The 19,816-nt window shown below is 44.6% G+C and overlaps 1 protein-coding gene and 1 non-coding gene across 3 annotated transcripts in view; both read left to right on the top strand.

Moving 5' to 3' along the window:
• Nucleotides 1-10,570: 10,570 nt before the first annotated feature.
• On the top strand, nucleotides 10,571-10,677 carry LOC119468001. Its single transcript, XR_005196637.1, has one exon. It is a non-coding gene; the product is annotated as a small nucleolar RNA U13 (small nucleolar RNA).
• Nucleotides 10,678-11,019: 342 nt separating this feature from the next.
• The window catches only part of MLANA (melan-A), a 17,357-nt gene continuing 8,560 nt past the window's right edge, over nucleotides 11,020-19,816 (top strand). The window contains exons 1-3 of one of the 2 annotated variants that reach the window (XM_017506861.2): nucleotides 11,020-11,150; nucleotides 12,633-12,734; nucleotides 17,030-17,126. In XM_017506861.2, the coding sequence (XP_017362350.1) occupies nucleotides 12,658-12,734; nucleotides 17,030-17,126 (174 nt within the window). In that variant the 5' untranslated portion in view covers nucleotides 11,020-11,150; nucleotides 12,633-12,657. Of the gene's footprint in view, nucleotides 11,151-11,215; nucleotides 11,413-12,632; nucleotides 12,735-17,029; nucleotides 17,127-19,816 lie in introns of those variants that run through there. The other variant, XM_017506863.2, reaches the window with a different exon arrangement.

A 19,816-nucleotide genomic window follows, 5' to 3' on the forward strand; every position in this document is an offset into this window, starting at 1 on the left:
TTAGATTTTTACTTGCTGTCAGGATGAAGTGATGACTTCAATGCTCCTTACATGCCAGACTGAAAATTGGAAGCTTCTCCTTCTCTTTGGAAGAATAATTTCACTGGGTACAGGATCCTAGGTTGATGGTTCTTGTTTTTAAACACTAAAAATTTCAACTTGTTCTTTTTTTTTTTTAATTTTTTTAGATGGAGTCTTGCTCTTGTTGCCCAGGCTGTAGTGCAATGGTGAAATCTTGGCTCACTGCAACCCCCGCCTCCTGAGTTCAAGCAATTCTCCTTCCTCAGCCTCCTGAGCAGCTCGGATTACTTCCGCTTGAGAGATGGGCCTGGACACCCCTGCTCTGGGTAAGGAGAGGTTTAGAGGAGGGCAAAACCTGCTTGGGGAGGTCTGTGATGAGAAAAAGCCCACGAAATGGCATCTCATCTAGGCACAAGCCAAGTATGGATCTCAGAGAGGGGCTGGGCATGTGGCTCATGCCTGTAAATTCCAACACTTTGGGAGAATGAGACAAGAGGATCGCTTGAGGCAAAGGAGTTTGAGACCAGTCTGGACAACATGGCGAGATCCCCTCTCTACAAAATTTTTTAAAAAACAATAGGTCTAGGGGTGGGAGCACCTATAGTTACAGAGACTTGGCAGGCTGAGGCAGGAGCCTCGCTTGAGCCTACATGTTTGAGGTTGCTGTGAGCTATGATCATGCCACTGCACTCTAGTCTGGGTGACAGAGTGAAATCTTATCTCTAAAAAATTTAAAATTAAAAAACAGATCTCAGGGAGGCAGTCTCACTCTAACTGGAGGAAAGGGAAAAGCAAGAGAGGCCACGAGCAAGGGAGCAGCGAGTCTGTGGCAGTGAGCAGTGGCTGCTCAGAGAGGCCATGGGGCTGGGGGAGCAGAAGGCCTGCATGTGGGATCTTTCTCATGGCTTCTCTGGGAAGCTGTGGATGGGCTCCCCAGTTGAGATTTACTTTTCAGGGACTTTTTTCTATCAGCTTGCACTTCTGTCCAGGTCAGAGACTACATGGTTTTCAATCTTTAGCTTGTGTTGGAATTACCTGCAGGGCTTGCGGAAATACTGATGCTTGAGTTTCTGATTCAGTAGGTCTGGGGTGGGGCCTGAGGATGTGTTGTTCTAACCAGTCTCTGGCGATTGTTGGTGCTGCTTGTCAAGGACTACATTTTGAGACCCACTGAACGGGAAGACAATTGGATTTCATGGGATGCCATGGTAGGCATGTGCGGCGTCTCATGTAACACTCACCACAGCTCTGCTGGAGAGGTGCTGGACAGTTTGTGAAACTCTGTTACGGGTTGAATAGTGTCCACCAAAATATGTTGATGTCCTAACCCCTCAGACCTCAGCATGTGACCTTATTTGGAACTAGGGTAGTTTTCAGTGTAATTAATTAAGATGAGGTCCTATTAGAGTAAGGTAATCTGATATGACTAGTGTCCTTATAACAAGATACAGACACACAGAGAGTAGAGAATGCCATGTGAGGACAGAGACAGGGAGAAAACAGCCATGTGATGATGCAGGCGGAAATTTGAATGATGTACCCACAGACCATGGAATGCCCAGGACTGTCAGGCACCAGCAGAAACCAGGAGAGAAGGAAGGATTCTCCCCTGCAGGTTTCAGAGACAGCATGGCTCTGCCGTGATGTGGCCTTCTAGCCTCCACGACTGTGAGACAGTAAATGTGTATTGTTTTAAGCCACCCAGCTTGTGTTATTTTGTTACAGCAGCCACAGGAAACTAATACACCCTCAAAGCCAAAGTGGCCTTAGGCTGTTCTCTCCAGGTGATTTTGAGCGCTGTGACTGCAACTGGCGGGACCTAGAAGCCCTTCCTAAGTCAAAGGGAGCTATGGACATGAGGTGACCTGGTGCAGAAACATAGCCCAGATAGTGACAACCAGTCCAGTCAGCTCCTTTGACTATATATGAATGACAAGGAGATAATAAGATACATCAGAAGGAGCAAGCAGGTGGCATCCTGCAAAGTCATTCCAGCCACTGTCATCTCCTTAATGAAGAGGGGGCTTGCCCCAGGTCTCCAGGAAGCAGCTGTGAAATTATCCTATTCTTCCTAATAATTACTTTCTCTATCTCATCTGAGCGACCATTTGTGTGACTCTCTTCTTTGCAATCTGGAAGGACCTAAACAAATAAGAATTCTAAATTAAAAATTACTATCTGTATTTCTCAGCTGCACAAACTAGGGCCCAGAATGGTTAGGTAACTTATCCAGGGTCATCTGGCTAATAAACTGCAGAGATCAGTCCTGAACCCCTGGCTTCTATTTTACCATTGTATTCAAGTTATCTCTCGGGAGAAAAGCCCACATGGAGCTTCTTGGGGTGAGGTGGGTCTGCCATGAGCACTCCACATTTCAGTCCATGTCCCCTGCCGAATGCACAATGGCCACACCATGGGCTTGGGCGGGGGAAAGCAGGCAGTTTCCTCAACAAGCTACTAAGAAGAAGGTGGCTGCTTCCTGTCTGTCTTTGGGGCCCAGAGCTTGCCTCATTCTCGCCTCATGCATGTCTGCATCATTCATTCAATAAACATTTAGTAAATACCTTTGATGCTTCCCAGTCCTTAAGTGTTAAGAGTTCATACAGTTCTTTAATTTGAGGAGTTCTCCTTCTCAGCCTTAACTATTAACTTAGTATGCCCCTCTGTAAGCAACCAACATGATTTTTTTTTATGTTAGCCTGCCTCTAAATAATTAGATAGCTAGCTAGATAAATACATAAATCGAAGCCTGCCTCCACATAAATAAATAAATAAAAGCGACTTGCTTCTCCATAAGTACGTCAGTAAATAAAGAAATAAATGCGATACTGTCTTTAAATAAATTGATTAACAGATAGATAAATCAGTCAGGAAATAAATAGCTCCTCTAACATGATTTTTACTATAGAGGAATTCATACAGGAAAGAGATTTATGCCTAAGGTTGTCCATGTATCGTCTGAAGAGGGCCTGCCTTCAAAAACATATGTTCACATGATGCAGCATATTAGAGGTTTAGAGAGGGCAACAACATCTCAACATGCTTTGGTTACTGCTGAATCCAGCCCTTGGCATACCATAGGTGCTCAAGAAATTTTATGGGCTAGTTGAAAGGATCTGGGCAAAGCCTCTGTTAGAAATTGTTTGTCCCCAAGACCAGTTATAAATCTGTGTCTTTATTTATTTATTTTTATTCATTCAAGAAATATCTGACTCCCCACTATGTGCCAGCAACCGATAATGGAAAGGTGAATGAGTCATAGTCTCTGACCCTGAGAACATTAAGGAATAATCAACACAGAGGGTCCCTGGAACCAATGTTACTAAATAAATAATTGACCCTGGGGAAGAGTACCACACTTGAAATGTGTCTTATGCTGGACCGTGTTTAGTTCCATGGTCCCCCTTGGGGAGGAACCATGTGTAGGAATGGGAGTTGGGCCATTTGCCAGTTACATGTGATCCTGACTAAGTTATCTAAACTCATAAGCCTCAGTTCCTCCTCTGCAAAAGGGGAGTAATAATCACACCTCCCTGACAGCGCTGACAGTGAGGATTTGAGAAGGAAATGAAATAACTCATGTTAATAATCACTTTGCTCAGTTTCTGGCACTCAATAAGAATATGTACGTTTAGTAGATATTTACGGGCTGAATTCTTTGTGAAAAGGGATTACATTTTAGTTTCTTTGTTGAATACTTCGAGGAATAGGCCAATCAACCACACAAGAAGTAGGATCTATAATGACTCTTCATAATGATGTGACCCAAAGAGTGTTTCTTGGAGCACCAAGGCCAGCAAGCTCTTCCTCCATAATAAAATCGAGAAACTCTGCTGGCAATGCAATTGCCTTCTCTTGAAGATTCATAATGTATATCGGGAGATTAAGGATGTTAGAAGAGTTGCAATGAAGAAACCTGTTTAACTTTATTTAATTCAGTGTTTTCCAATCTCACTGGACCAATAATATATCCTGGAAAAAACCAAACTCCTGAAATTCAAACTTGGAAGGAGATTCTGGGCAGAGATACGGTTGATGCCAGAGCTCCTGCCTCTCCTGAGGGTTTCTCCTCCCCTTTGGAGTTCTCACTTTACAGTCTGCTGTTGCCATCTATTGACTTCCAGCGTTGTTCTGATGCCTCATTAAAACTCACACTGATGGGAGTTGCATGCCCCCTGCCCCCATAGCCAGCTGCTGGCAGGCACTGTCCCCTTGAGATCCTGCCTTCTTTCCATCCCTAAAGGGCTGGTTGACCTATGATCAACCTAATCCCAATCCCCAATGCCAGCAACCCCAAAGGAACCTGTCCCTTGATGACCTCTCACACTGGTCTGGGGCTCTTAAAGAGCCACCACTGGCTCTTTAAGACATCAAGCCTGGGCCAGTGAAGCTTCTCTTAATTAACTGAGAAGCAGACACTGGGCTGGACCAATTAAATGAGTTCAGGGATGGCTCACTGAAAGGAAATGCAGAGAAAAGGAACCAGATAATCTGACTCACATGGTCAGCCTCTCTAGGTTCTAGCTTATTTATCTGCAGTATGTCAGAGATGATGGATTTATCCAACCTCTGACTATAATTCTAAAGAAATTCCATGGCTCAGATCTCCCTGTCAGATAAATTGGTTCTACTGGATTATTTTTTAATGTAACAAGATAAAAATGCTATGTAGAACTTGTTTTTTTTTTAGATGGAATATTGCTCTGTCTCTCAAGCTGGAGTGCAGTGGTGCGATCTTGACTCACTGCAATCTTCGCCTCCCAGTTTCCAGCAGTTCTCCCACCTCAGCCTCCCAAGTACCTGGGATTACAGGTGCCTGCCACTACACCTACCAATTTTTTTTAATTTTTAGTAGAGACAGGGTTTCACCATGTTGGCCAGGCTGGTCTCGAACTCCTGGATTCAAGCGATCCTCCCACCTCAGCCTCCCAAAGTGCTGGAATTACAGGCATAAGCCACTGCACCCAGCCCCTATTCCTTCTTAAGGCCTGGTTTGCTCACAATTTTCTGTAGTTTTGGGGACACCGTCATAACTGCCCATTGATTTCCCTTATTTCCTTAAATAGCTGGAGTTTCTGTTGCTTACAACCAAAGAACCTGGACTGACACAAGGGTTCACTCCATGCCAGATACACTAGGCCTCACCCTCTCTGAGAGAAATCATTATTAGGTTTCCATTTTGCAGATAAAGAGACTGATGCTGACAGTCTTACACACATGGCCAATCAATGCCAGAGCAAGCATTTAAATGAAAATCAGAATTCAGAGTGCAGATTGTCCCTTCATATGACCAATCCAAAGCCCTGCCATTCAGGTATAAGCTTCTGCGTCTAGATCTCACATTGGTACAATTTACAGTTTATACAATGTTTTTACACAGAATAACACAGGCAATGCTCACGGCCACCCGAAAGTTAGATATCTTCATGACACAGGAAAATAGATTTACTGCAAGTCTGGTCAGCCCACTTTTTTCCCTGCTTAAAACCTTTCTGTGACTCAACACAGCCTGCAAGATCAGTTCAAAGACTCAGTGTGGTTTTCTAGGCCCTGTGCGGCCCAGGACTAGGGCCTCAGGCCCGCCATTCCGTTTCTTGCACTTGGAGCTCCAGCCATATGGAATGACTCACAGTTTCCCCAAGCCCACCAGGCCATTCTGGGGCCTGGAGCCCTAACTCACCGGGATGTCACCTTCCTGTCCTCATCCCAAGTTATGGTTGGTAAGGACCACTGGAGTGGCCTTCATCTCATGCCTGTGACAGTGACCCCTACTTCCATTCCCATCTTCCTCTCAAGCCTTTCCTGTGCCTCCAGCCCCCAAGTAGAAGCAATACCCCCATTGTACCCTAGACAAGAATCTAGGGTAGCTCTAGCATGATTAGATATTGTAGTGAGCCCTGGTGTTGACTCCTCAATATCTTTCTACCCCAAAAGTCATTCTAATCTGTTCCTGTAATCTCAACCTTCTTGACTGGGACTAGTGACTGATGGCCCTGGGATTTACTGCGTTTCTGATGTATTGGTGCTCTTCTCTGCTAACCTGAGTAGCCTTGGGAGCTGGGTCATGTTGTCAAGACTTGAGCCAGCTCTGGGCCTGTGTTCACCTGGAACCACTTTCCTAATGGAGCCGGGGACCTGATGGAGCCACATGCGAGGCCAGCAGGCCACAACTCTTGCTCTTGGCTGTCTGAAGGAGGAGGACGCTCCTGTGGTCCTCCAGTTCCCCCACCTCCCGGCTGCTGGGGCTTCCCCTTTTGGCCCCTGCCTAGCCATGGTTTGATTCTATTCCCTTCTCTACCTCGCCACTATCCCCCCACCATCAGAATCTCTCTGTCCTGGATCTCTTTATGTCACAGGAAGTCACTTGTTAGCTAATTAATGTTTAGCCATGGCCATGAGCTCACAGGCTCACCCCAAAACTGGGTACCCCCTCCGGGCTGTTTGCACATTCACAGGGAATTCCCACAAGCACTAGCCTTTCTCCAAGAACACTTGCCAGGCACTGTGCTAGATGAGTTGACATATGTTATCTCATTTAATTCTCACAGCGATTCTGTAATTATTCTCTATTCTCATGTTGCAGATGAGGATGCTGGAGCTCAGAGAGGTTAAGTAACTGCTCAAGGTCACACAGATAATAATGAGAGCTGGGATTCAAAGCGCCTGTGAGGTGTGGGGAGGGAGGAGTCGTGGTGACTGGGATGTGGCCTTGCCTTCTCTGTCTTCTGAAGAGCCAGTTCTGTTTGTTTAGCTCCTCCTGCAAAAGGGCAACAGGACTTTCTGGGATTTTCAGGCATAACCCTGAAGTTCAGGTAGAAGTTGCTTCCCCCAAATCTATTGAGGCCTCGGGCTTGTAGCCTTACTGAAAGGGAACAGTGGAGGCATGACTAGCCCGGGCCAAAAGGGGACACCTGAGAAGCTGAACATCAAACCCCAATTATGGCAATGCCTCTGCGGGGTGTGTGACAGAGCAAAATCCCACAGTATTGTGGGGAGCACTGAAGAGGGCCTAAGCCCAATGCAGGATAAGTAAAGAGGATTCTGGCTCCTGAGCACTGTAAGCAGCAGGGTTTTGCAAAGACCGAAGAGGCATCTCTAGCCCCTTCATGAAGTGGGTCTGCGGTGCCAGGAGACCATGCCCACTAGGTGGCAGCAGAGAGCCAGTCAGTGGCTGGCGAGGTCTAACCGGTACAAATCCTAACCCTGGGGCTGGCACGGGGGCTGGAGCAGGGGCCGGATCTGAGCTGCCTCACAGTAAAAGTGTGGGCTGGCTCTCGTGTGGACTCTGAAGCCTGCAACCAGCTCAAAACAGAGACTATGCCTAGTTAGAGGGACCTTCTGGGGGGCTTCCAGGAAACAGGATATGGTAGGATTTTCAAGTTGAGGTGCCCAGGGAACCCTCTGAAGAAGCGATAGTCAGCTTATCCTGCTCACATAACCCTGAAAGGACTGGGCGCCGCAGAAGCTGCAGACCTCAAAGACCCAAAGAGATGTCTGTGAAAGATCTGGTTGGGACACCCTCGTTGAATTCAAAAAGCAAACAAGGGCCGAGTGCGGTGGCTCATGCTTGTAATCCCAGCACTTTGGGAGGCCGAGGTGAGTGGACCACTTGAGGTCAGAAGTTCAAGACCATCCTGGCCAACATAGAAAAACCCCGTCTCTACTAAAAATACAAAAATTAGCTGGGCGTGGTGGTGCATGCCTGTAATTGTTAGCTACTCAGGAGGCTGAGGCAGGAGAATTACTTGAGCCCAGGAAGCAGAGGTTGCAGTGAGCCAAGATCAAACCATAGCACTCTCGTCAGGACAACAGAATGAGACTGCCTCCCCACGACCATCACCACCAAAAAAAAAAAAACCCAAACAAGCTGGAGAGCATGTTCCCAGACTGGCCATTGTGTGCCCAACGTGCTGAGTCTGGTCCTATAGCATCCTCCGGGGGAGGGGATGATGCCAGCTGCCTCTCATCTCTACCCTGGCACACTCAATCCCTGAGTCAGGTCACATCACCAGAGGACTTGAGTGAGACCTGGGAACTTCACCTCGCGCTGAGATCCAGGTCAGCACTCCCTCCTCTGTGGTCTTGCCACCACCCATCCATGGGCCAGGCTATTGTAGAGCCCAGCTCAGTGCAGTGGACTTTTCAGCTCAGAACTACACCCCTCTTTGTAGACTAGTACTCAGCACTAGGACTTTCTGGGATATTCAGGCTTAACCCTAAAGTTCAGGTTGAAGTTGCTCTCCCCAAATCTACTGATACCAGGGGCTTATATCCTTCCCAATTTTTGTACAAAATTTCCTGAGCTAGCCTCCGTTCTGGGAACCCAGTGTAAGTCATGCTATATTGTTCTGTCTCAAGGTCTCCAACTGGTTATTTCCTCTTTCTCAAATGCTCTCTCTCCATCTTTTCATGACTGAATTCTTCTTACCATTTAGGTCTCAGTTTAAATTGTCCCTCCCTGTCTTGTCTAACAAAGATCAACCTTTCTTTGTCTTCTTTCTCCCTTACCATTTTCAGTGATGACTATCCAGTATCCAGTGGGTTGGTATTGCCCTCACACAGGACAGCCTGTGTCCATAGCTCACAGTGGAAACCAGAAAGTCACAGGAGCTGAAAGGAATGGGTCCTCAGATGTTATGGGGAAGGGGACCTTAGTGGTCATTTAATCTAAGTCCTCAGCTGCTAGGACTGTCATATTCCTTAATTCTGGTGGGTTTTTTTTCTTTGTTTTGTTTATTCACAATGGCTATGGAGAGCTGGTGGGCAAAGGTGACTGTTGTGTCCCACTGAAATGCTTATGGGCTATCCAAGGTAGATGATGATGTTAAGTATAATCAGCTCTGGGGTCAGTTATTAGGTGAGTGCAAAAGTAACTGTGGTTTTTGAACTGTGGGACTTTGCTGTCTGATATTAGAAAACACTTTTTTTTTTTTTTTTTGACACAGAGTCTCCCTCTGTCACCCAGGCTGGAGTGCAGTGGCGTGATCTTGGCTCACTGCAACCTCCACCTCCTAGTTCAAGCAATTTTGTGTCTCCGCCTCCCTAGTAGCTGGGATTACATGAACCTGCCACCACACCTGGCTAATTTTTGTATTTTTGGTAGAGATAGGATTTCGCCTAGAATACATTCTTAAATAAATGTGGTTATGTTATACATCATTTTGATGGGCATTTCTCACTTTGTTTTTTTGCTAATGACTTTTTACTTGCTATTTATTTTGTGTTTATTTTAGACTATGGAAATGATGTTAGACAAAAAGCAAATTCGAGCAATTTTCCTATTCAAATTCAAAATGGGTTGTAAAGCAGCAGAGACAACTTACAATATCAACAGTGCACTTTGCCCAGGAACTGCTAATGAATGTACAGTGCAGTTGTGGTTCAAGAAGTTTTGCAAAGGAGACAAGAGCCTTGAAGATGAGGAGTGTAGTGACCGGCCATTGAGAGCAATCGTCAAAGCTGAGCCTCTTTTAACTATGAGCAGTTGTGGAAGAACTCAAGGATGATCATTCTACAGTTGTTCGGCATTTGAAGCAAATTGGAAAGGTGAAAAAGTTCACTTAGTGAGTGCTTTACAAGCTAAGCGAAAATTTTAAAAATAGTCTTTGAAGTGTTGTCTTCTCTTATTCTACACAACAACAACAAACCATTTCTCAATCGATTTGTGATGTGCAGTGAAAAGTAGGTTTTATATGACAACTGGCTGGACCAAAAAGAAGCTCCAAAGCACTTCCCACAGCCAAACTTGCACCAAAAAAAGGTCACGGTCACTGTTTGGTGGTCTGCTGCCGGTCTGATCCACTACAGCTTTCTGGATCCTGGTGACACCATTACATCTAAGAAGTATGCTCAGCAAATCAATGCGTTGCACCGAAAAGTGCAACACCCGCAGCCAGCATTGGTCAACAGAAAAAGCCCAATTCTCCATGACAACACCCGACCACATGTCACACAGCCAACACTTCAAAAGTTGAATGAATTCGGCTACAAACTTTTGCCTCATCCACCATATTCACCTGACCTCTTATCAACCAACTACGACTTCTTCAAGCATCTCAACAACTTTTTGCAGGGAAAACACTTCCACAAAGAGATGCAGAAAATGAATACAAAATTTCATGAATTTGTATGCTACAGGAGTAAGCAAACTTATTTCTCATTGGTAAAAAAAGTCTTGATTTTAATTGTTTCTATTTTGATTAATAAAGATGTGTTTGAGCCTAGTTAATGATTTAAAAATTTAACGTCTGAAACTGCAATTACTTTTGCACCAACCTAATAGATGTCTAAGTAGGTCATATTCCACCTGCAAAGAGAAAATTTCATCTATCTCTTGCAAATGCATGGAAACCCACCATCTCCAGTGGACAATTAACTCCAAGGGCATCACAGAGAACTCATGGAGCTCAGCTGAGGAGGTTTCAGGGATTTTCTATTTCCTTGAGAGTCTGGGACAAGATGATCTCCAGACCTGCGCCTAAAGACTCTTCAGCCCTTTGAGATGGAGATGAGGGAGGGAATAGGGAACCCAGTTTAGTTTGGATTTCAGATCCTTTTGTATTTCATAAGTGTGATGATTGGGGTCTCATGTTCATGTGTGAGATGTGCCTCCCTCAAACCTTGTTACAATGACATTGGCGCATTACCCATCTGACATGAGAAAAACAAAAGTGGATTTCAGATAAACAAAACAGAACTTTTTTAGTGTATGTCCCATAGAATATGTGGATATATTTAACTAAAAATATTCTATGGAACATAATTGTATTAAAAAACTGTTCATTGTTTAATCTGAAGTTCAAATTTAACTGGGCATTCCATATTTTATGTGATGTGGCAATCTTATGGAGGAGGGACCAACACTGAAAATAAATGACTTCGCTTGGATAGAGCATTGAGACTGGGGAAAACAGAGGCCACAGTCAGCTGTGACTTTTTGAAGGAAGGAATGAAATTGGTTTCTTTCATGCCAATTAAGCAATTACAGATGACCCCGTCAGAAATCTAAACCCATGACTATCATGAGACTCAAGACCAGAAAAAAAAAATAAGTAAAAAAGATTAAGAGCCAGAGAAGCAGTCTTTTCACACGGCTGGCTGGCGGACGGAGGACTCTCTCATTAAGGAAGGTAAGAGTGTTGCCTTCTCACCATAATCATAGTCCTCTTCTCCTGGAATAGGATTTGGGAAATTCTGGCAAAGTCCTCTGCTTATCCTCATTGCCCTGCTGATGTGTGACGTCAACAGAATTTCTCCTCAATGTTTGTCAGTCTCCATCTTCAGAGGGTTCACAAAGTCTCCTCCTGGGTCCTCCCTCAGTCCTCCAAGACTGCCAAGAAGAAAAGCAATTATTCAGGATGGCACTTGCTGGGGAGAAGCCACCTCCCTGAGGTAGATATATTCTCCTGTCACTTAAAGAATCACTTCTCCTGGTCTGAGTGGTAAGAGGCGCATTTGCTGTTGCTGCACCATTTGCCAAGATCTGAGTTTGAGGTATAGGATGTATGAAAACAATTGAATGCAGAATTGAGTGTCCATTCTGTCATTCTGAACACAGAGTTCACTCCTATATTATTCACTTGAGAGGATCGGTGAGTTTGACTTTAATTTTGTTTTTACAACTGGGAAGGGCAAATTACACATAAAATGTCCCAGTGGAAAGCGGTCATGTGGTGAAATTCCCACTCTTCTATCCCACCTCTCCCTGTTGTTTTAAACTGGAGCTCATTATTATAATTCTATGAGGATCAGACCTTCAAAATTCATGAGAACAGTAAGAGAGCAGACAAATACACAATAACAAGAAGAGAAGCTTCCATTATTGGTTTTTAATGAACGTACTTGACTTATGGCCACTGCAGTTTATGGACATCTTTTGTTGTTATTCATTTATATATGTTATAGTTTAAAAAAATCCTAGCCAAGGGACTTGAACCAGAGAGAAGCAGAAATTGATTTAGGTGGCAGGGGAAACACACTGTCAGATAAAGTCAGGTTCCTCAGCCTGTTTTGGGTGGAGTGCCTAGGACGAGCTGAAGCTCTTGTGTGGGGTGGTTTCCTTTGCTGAAAAACTGGGCTGGAAGATGCTGTGCTCAGTGCTCAACCTTGTGCACCCTCACGAGGCACAGGCAATGGGCGCTCTGGGAAGCATACGTTGTGTATCATAGCCTCTGTCCAGGGATTGAAATCTAATAACAAGTTTGGAGAAAAATAACTCCTCTTAACTTCTTAGCCACAGCCCTGGGCCAGAGAAGGTAGACAATCAGTAAAAATGCTTTTCGTTTGTTTCTCTAGAAGTTTATGGTGCAGAGTCATATCAAAGGCAAATGAGGAGCAGTTTTTCACCAAATAATAACTCGAAAGTCTTTTTGCTTTTGTCTGTAGTTTCTTCTTTGAGCTTAATTTTTAGTTAGTAGGAGGGGTTAGAAAGCTGAGCTGTTGCTAAAGCCCTTGATATCAATGAAAGAAGCAGGTGCAAATCCCGTCACAGGACAAAGGGTCCTGGCTATGGATATTGGTCACCTAGTAAGGATGCTGTTGTGGGTCTTTATGAGATGATGAATAGGGTGGCTTTGGATGCCTTAATGATGCCCATGTGCTCCCTCTGTTAGGTGTCCTGTGCCCTGACCCTACAAGATGCCAAGAGAAGACACTCACTTCATCTCTGATTACCCCAGGAAGGGGCACGGCCACTCTTACATCACAGCTGAAGAGTAAGTTCGAAACCAGACCCAGCAGGGCTTCCAGTCTGCCGTTTGCTGACACAGCCTGCTGACTTCCACCAGCACATGCCTGCTCATGAATCTCCCTAGTGTTGACAGCCCCAGACAGGGACATCCCTGGCAACAAGGGGAAGAGACTCTGTGCTTCTACAAGGGGCTCAGTCAAACTTCTCTAAGGCCAAACAGACAGGAAGACGGGAATGGTATAAGGTTGGATCTTGCCATTTGGGGCTGCACTTTTGACTCTTGGGCCTTATCTATAGGTTCCCAAATGGAAAAACATCCGTTCAGGATCACAATGCCTCTTTCCTCAATCCTTGTTCTATCTACTCCACTCAAGCTCCTGAAGGTTGTTTGCAGACAGAATAAAAGTGAGTTGCCAAGGAGCCAGTCAGGATGATGGGCAGGTGTGTGTGACTCAGCCTACGCTAGACTCGAGAGGAAGACAGAGGTCACAGCCTTTGCAGCATAACTTTATCCTAAGGAAAGGTGTTGGCTATTATGAGTGAATTAAAAATAAGTATTTATATGATTAAGCATTTCTAAATGATAAGCATTGTATACTGGCCTGAGACACTGTTTTTATCTTTGAAAAAACTCAAAACCTAGTGGGAGAGTTAGGCATGAGAATAATTTCAGCAAATGTAAGTGCCGTTATGGGAACCCAGAAGCTGCAGGGACACATGCTGTACATGCTGGGAGTGGGAAAGGGTGTGGGGAGAGGGGGAGCAGCAGAGGCCCCACCCTCTGCATAGGACTCCAGCAGGACACCATCTTCTTTGTGGTCTGTGCAGAACTCCCTGCGAACCTGCTCTTTCTTTGGAAAGAGCTGCTGAACAATCCTTGTTAACAGTCAACCTCAGGGGTCAGCAAGACATAGGGCCTGACAAAGGCACTGAGGAAGAACTCAGGCAGAGGGCATTTCTTCCGAAGGCCCCGGTATAGGATCCTCTAATATCCCTGGCTAATTGGATATGAAGCCGGCTGTATCTTCTAAGAAAATGTCCTGAGGGCAAAAATATGCTCTTTGAGGGAGGGGAGCCCATTGCCCGTGGTATTAATTAGGGTATTGTTTCAGCTTCTGTATGATCACTCAACAAATTCTTTAAAATATACTTTTATGTCTTGTGTAATAATTCAGGAGTAAAGAGTTCAAGGCCTGTTCGTTTCTTCTTGCTGGTTACCCCCCTGGGGTGTCGCTTTTGTCCCCACGGCTGAAGATGTTGTGCCATCACCTCCACATCTTGCCAACAGAAAGGGGGAGGTGAAGGAGAGGCTAGGACCATTCCTTTCAAGGGACACATGTCACCTCTGCTTACTGCCTCACCCTCTGCCCCCTGCCCCATGGCACTCACCCTGGTGGATATCATTCTTGATGTTTTGTAAATGGGGAAAGGTTTGGAGAAATTAGGAAATGTGTGGCCAGACGTGGTGATGCTGGGATTTAAATCTGGGTCTGTTTGCCTCCAGAGTCCATGCTCTTAAGTGTTATGCTGCAGGCTGGCGGAGGCAAATATTTGCACAGTCCCATCTGACGAGAGGCTAGGGCAGAGGTCAATATCTCTTGGTGTGAAGCTGGAGGCTGCAGCTTGTCAGCTCGGTAGGCTGAAAGCATAGTTGTTCTTTGCCATGCAGGGCCATCACGCCCAGCTGGGGAACCTCATAGCCAGGTATACCCACAACCTGAACAAGGTAACTTTCTGGGCCTAGTCAGGAAGAAACCAAACTTGCAACCTGAACCACGTGCATAAGCAAGGGCAGGTGGATTATCTGACATTTTCCTTGAGAACACAAGGGAGCCTCTGGGTTCCAGCATAAAAGAAAAATACCGTCTCAACTTGTATGTGTGGGAGCTGTCCTTCTATAAGGAGAAAGTAATTCCTTTTGACATTTTGCTATCTGTAGAAGGGTCAAGATGGCCAAAACGTCCAGCACAGTAAACACTTAACTTCAGTCTGTGAGTGAAGGAAGCATTAAATACATGGAACATCATGATCTTGTGCAGGTACTGAAGCAGATCAGTCCAGAAAATAAGTAGCTACACATGGCTACCCATGGCAAAACTCATTCCCCTCAAGAAAAGTCTCTGCCCCTGCTGCTGTTTGTTTAAACAGGTGGGATGGAGGCAGGGGAATGAGGCCATCTTTTTTAAAAAGATTTTTTGCATAGAATCCAGATTGTGCACAATTGAGCCATCTTCATTAAAGCAATACATCCCTAAGATTTGAGAATATTTAATCCTTCTCACAATTGTGCCAGCAGGTAGAATGAGGAAGAATGATGCAAAATAAGTTCACATATCCAGCCAAAAAGGGCTACATACCTGCTTTGAGTATTATGCATCTCTTTGAAACTTCAGGGGAGAGCGGTTCTCACAGCTGAGTAGACACAAGTCATCCATGAAACTTGTTAAAATGCGGATTCCTAGGTGCTGTCACCTAAGAGGCTGATTGGGTAGGCCAGGGGTGGAGTCCTATGATCTGTACCTTAATGTGCATCTCAGGTGATTCTACTGCACGTGGTATTTGGAAGACACTCTGAGAAGTCCTGCCAAGTGGGTTCTTCCAATGTGTCTGGCATACCCTGGAGCTTTTCATTCTCAGTCACTAGGGCATGTTGTGAGTACCATGTGACCGTGCATAAAGTGCTGGAACAGAGCTCTGTCTGTGTCAAGATGTTCAAGCGGATGCCACAGGGTAAAATGAGAGTACAGGCATATTGGGAGTTGACTCATCTGCCTTCAGTCATGAGAACACACTGAACATGACTTGTGACAGCCTCAGTTCAGGATAGAGTGACTCTGCAGGAAAAACACTGGCCTGGGAGACCTGGATCTGCCCCAAATTCTGGTGCTCACTTGCTTGGTCTCCAGTGCCAGTTGCCATGAAGGTTGGTTCCGCCACTTCCTGGTTATGCGACCCTGGGCATTTGACCAGTATAAGGTCAACTGTAAAATGAACATCATTCCTATTTCAGAGGACTGTTGTTAGGATAAAATAAAAGCACAATGTGGGAGTGCCTAGTCCAGTGGCTGGCACAAATTGGTGCTCAATGAATGGTAGTCACTATGGTGATGGTAACATTGATAGGTCTCAGCTTCCTGATCTATAAAGTAGGTGGACTGATCTACATAAGCAGGTCAGAGTTCCCATCGAGTGCTGTCATCCCATGGCTCTCTCTATCCTGGTTGGAGATGGACAAGATAAGCTTGATGTCTCCTTAGCCTTGAGACGGAAGTTGTCCAGTAGACGATACTGGGCAAAAGTCTCTCCAGGAGAAGGCTTAGTTAAACCTTGCTTCTCCTGTAGCTGTTGAGTCTCTTATAAGTCATTCAGCTCTGCAGAAACTTTCTTAGCAAGTTGACAACCACAGATAACAGACTCAGTTCTGTCGATTTTGATCATGCTGTAATGCGGACAGATGTTAGCTAACTGATGATGCTTGCCAGGAGTGCACAGCTCCAGGCCCTGTTTCTAGGGTCTTTATGTTAACTGTAATGCTTCCCAGAGGTCACTGAACACAGGGCCCCAGAGGCTGGTATAGATTCCCAGATTGGCACCCTGCTGCTTAGACGAGATCCTTCTCAATAAGTAATGCTACAGCCTTGCTGTAGGCTCAGCCCAGACTTCTCCCTAGGGCTGCAAGGGGCAAAGGGGGAAGTTTGGGGAAGGGAAGGCACAAACACAATCGAGATGGATTCAGGTTCAAATCCAAGCTCTGTTTCGTGCTAGCTCTGTATGATCACCAGTGAGTCATGTATCCTCTGCCTTTATTTCCTCTTCTGCGAAATAGGGAATGATAAACGGTGTCTACCCTCCAGGGTTGATGTGAGAATTGAATGAGCTAATGAATGTTTAGGGCAGCACCTGGCTTTTAGTAGATAAATCAGTGTTAATTTCTATTCTCGTTGTGGGCTGAATTGGAGAAAATGTTTTAAAACAGCCTGATGAGAAGAAAACATAATTTAGCCCCAATAAATACATTGTCCACATAAAGACCAGTTACTACGGCACTACTGTTACTTGGAACTTGGGTGCCTGGGTCATGCCAATTAGCAGCGCTCCCATGGGCACACACTTAAGAGGCTCCTAGATAAAGACCTGCCCTAGATCCAGGTGCTGGAGGTCTGGCAGGGTGCCCAGTGTGGGAGGTGGGAGACTACTTGGTCACTGGGAGATGCTGCTCTGGGCAGTCAAAGCCCATATGAAGAGAGATTGATTTATATTTCATTATAATGTGAAACAATGTTTCAGTGACAAAGTGAATTTGTCTATCTCTTGGGCCAGGGCCGCTGGGATTGGCATCCTGACAGTGATCCTGGGAATCATACTGCTCATTGGCTGTTGGTATTGTAGAAGACGAAATGGATACAGAGCCTTGATGGTTGGTATAGTTCCCACTGCCCAAATCCTTCCAGGTACAGGTCCCTCTTTCCAGTTCTTTCCTTTGAATTTCTGGAGAGTCAAATAGCAGCCTCATGATCACCTCTAGCTCTGATTCTGGCTTCCAATTACTCTTTTGCTACATTGCACATCTGCAACTCTTCATTTGCCTCTGCTTGGGCATGAACCCCAACCAGGCACGTGCCCTGTGTCTTTGTGACTATAAAAGAATACCAGAGACTATAATTTATAAATAAATGAAATTCATTTGGTTTGCAGTTCTGGAGGCTGGGAACTCCAAGATCTAGGGGCCACACCTGGTGAGACCTTCTTGCTGTGTCATATTATAGTGGAAGGCATCACGTGGGCAAAAGAGTGAGTGAGCAAGAGGGAGCTGAACTCACTTTTTTTTTCCTTGAAACAAGAAGTCCTGGGATGGAGTACAGTGGTGATCATGAGTCACTGCAGCCTTGACATCCTGGGCTCAAGCCATCCTCCCATCTCAGCCTCCAGAGTAGCTGGGACCACAGGCGTGTGCCACCACACACGGCTTATTTAAAAAAAAAAACACACCTTTTTTTTTTGTAGAGACAAGGTCCCACTATGTTGCCCAGGCTGGTCTCAAACTCCTGGGCTGAAGCTATCCTCCTGCCTTGGCCTCCCAAAGTGTTGGGACTACAAGTGTGAAACACTCCACATATGGCCCAAACTCACTTTTATACACACCTACTCTTGCAATAACAAACACACTCCTGCAATAACAACATTAATCCATTTATGAGGACAGAGCCCTTGTGAACCAATCATCTCTTGAAAGTCGTACCTCTCACTGTTGTTGCATTGGGGATTGTTTCCAATACATGAATTTTGGGGTACATATTCAAATTATAGCATCTGTCTCTTTTGGTTCTACTCATAGCAAAGGTGGCTACCTGGATGTAGTGTGTAGCTCAGCATTGACTGCTTATAGGGCACTGGGAAAGGGGTTTGAGGTTCCCTTGCATAGCAAACAGGAGCATATTAGACACCTCAGGTTTTACCACTTCTGGGAATTCTTGCTGGTTCTGTTACTTCACTTTGTGACCTGCTCTTCCTACGTTGCTTCTTCACCTCTTTCCTCACTGGTTACGAAGCATCCCAGGAGATCATCAATACAATGAAAAAACCATTCTCCCTGCATCAGTACAAAGAGTCATTGTATGTTTTTTTTTTTTTTTTTTTTTAACAGGTTCCATGCTTCATGGCCAATCATTTTAATGGTATTTTTTCTTCTTTAACCAAATAAGCAGGAAACTAACACAATTACACAGTCCAGTCTTCTGGTACCAGGATCTTCCATGAATGGGAAACATCAACTGAGTCTATAAGCTATAAAAAACTACAGGTTTCAGCAATCTTGCTTCAAAGCCAGGTAGCACTTTAGCACCCAAAGGCATTCTCCATAGAGCTCTCTCTCTTTCTTGCTATTACAGATCTGAAAGCTTTTCAGGTTGAGGCATAATGGAAAAAAATTATCTTTACAAAAGATGTTGGAAAGTCTCATTCCTCATTCAGCAAACACTTCATTTAGAGGAAAAGGTCCTGTGAAAGAGAGAAGGGTTGGTATGGGGTGGGAATTGAAGCTTGGCAAGCTGATGAGAAGCAGAAGGTGAGAGATGGAACTTTGGTTTCACTATATATGTATATATAAAAAACATAATGTTTAGTTAGTCCTTCAAGAAGTAAAGCTATACAAACTCAATATGTTGGTACTCATTTCCTAACTAATTATTAGCTTGATCCTACTGAACACAAATACAATAATGTTTCTTTTCTCCTTCAATGCTCTCATCTTAAATTCATTCAATTGAAAAATAACAGAGAGTCTTAATGTCATGTGCTCAGACGCTGTGAACATTTTGCTTGGTAAGTTTCAAATTCAAACTGTATGCCTCCATTCCTCTAGGATTAGATCAGTGGTTTGTAGCTTCTGAGATTTTATGAGAGAGAAACATGTTTAAATTTCCTGGTTTAATTTCCATATTTATTTTAAAAACTAATATTAACGTCTTGTTTTGAGATTTTTATATCTCTAGAAAAGCCAGTTTGGAGATCAGTAGTCTAAGAAGTTTAGGCCAAATTATGTAAATAGTACATTAAGTACTGCATTTAATTACATAATTACCTCCCTTTCTGTCTTCAGTGATTATATTTTATTTTAAAGCAGAGGAAGATAAATGACATTAAATATAAGCTTTGGGCACGTGATTTACTCCACTTTTAAAAATCTTCATTAAGCTTGAAATGTCTACTTTTAAACTTACATTAGACCACAGAATAGTAGAAAGGTTGATTGGAATCTAGATATCTTAAAATGTCTCCCTTGAGACAATTCCCCTGAGCCCTGAAACACATCTTTTGAAAGGAAAGACTGCTTTTCTTAGCACCCTGTTTCTACAGGAGGAAGTGGAAAATGATTTGTAAGAAACTGAACAGTGGGCTGGGCGCGGTGGCTCAAGCCTGTAATCCCAGCACTTTGGGAGGCCGAGGCGGGTGGATCACGAGGTCAAGAGATCAAGACCATCCTGGTCAATATGGTGAAACCCCGTCTCTACTAAAAAAATACAAAAAATTAGCTGGGCATGGTGGCACGTGCCTGTAATCCCAGCTACTAAGGAAGCTGAGGCAGGAGAATTGCCTGAACCCAGGAGG

The sequence above is a fragment of the Cebus imitator genome, unplaced genomic scaffold, assembly GCF_001604975.1.
Source record: "Cebus imitator isolate Cc_AM_T3 unplaced genomic scaffold, Cebus_imitator-1.0 Scaffold364, whole genome shotgun sequence".
Taxonomy (NCBI): Eukaryota; Metazoa; Chordata; class Mammalia; order Primates; family Cebidae; genus Cebus; species Cebus imitator.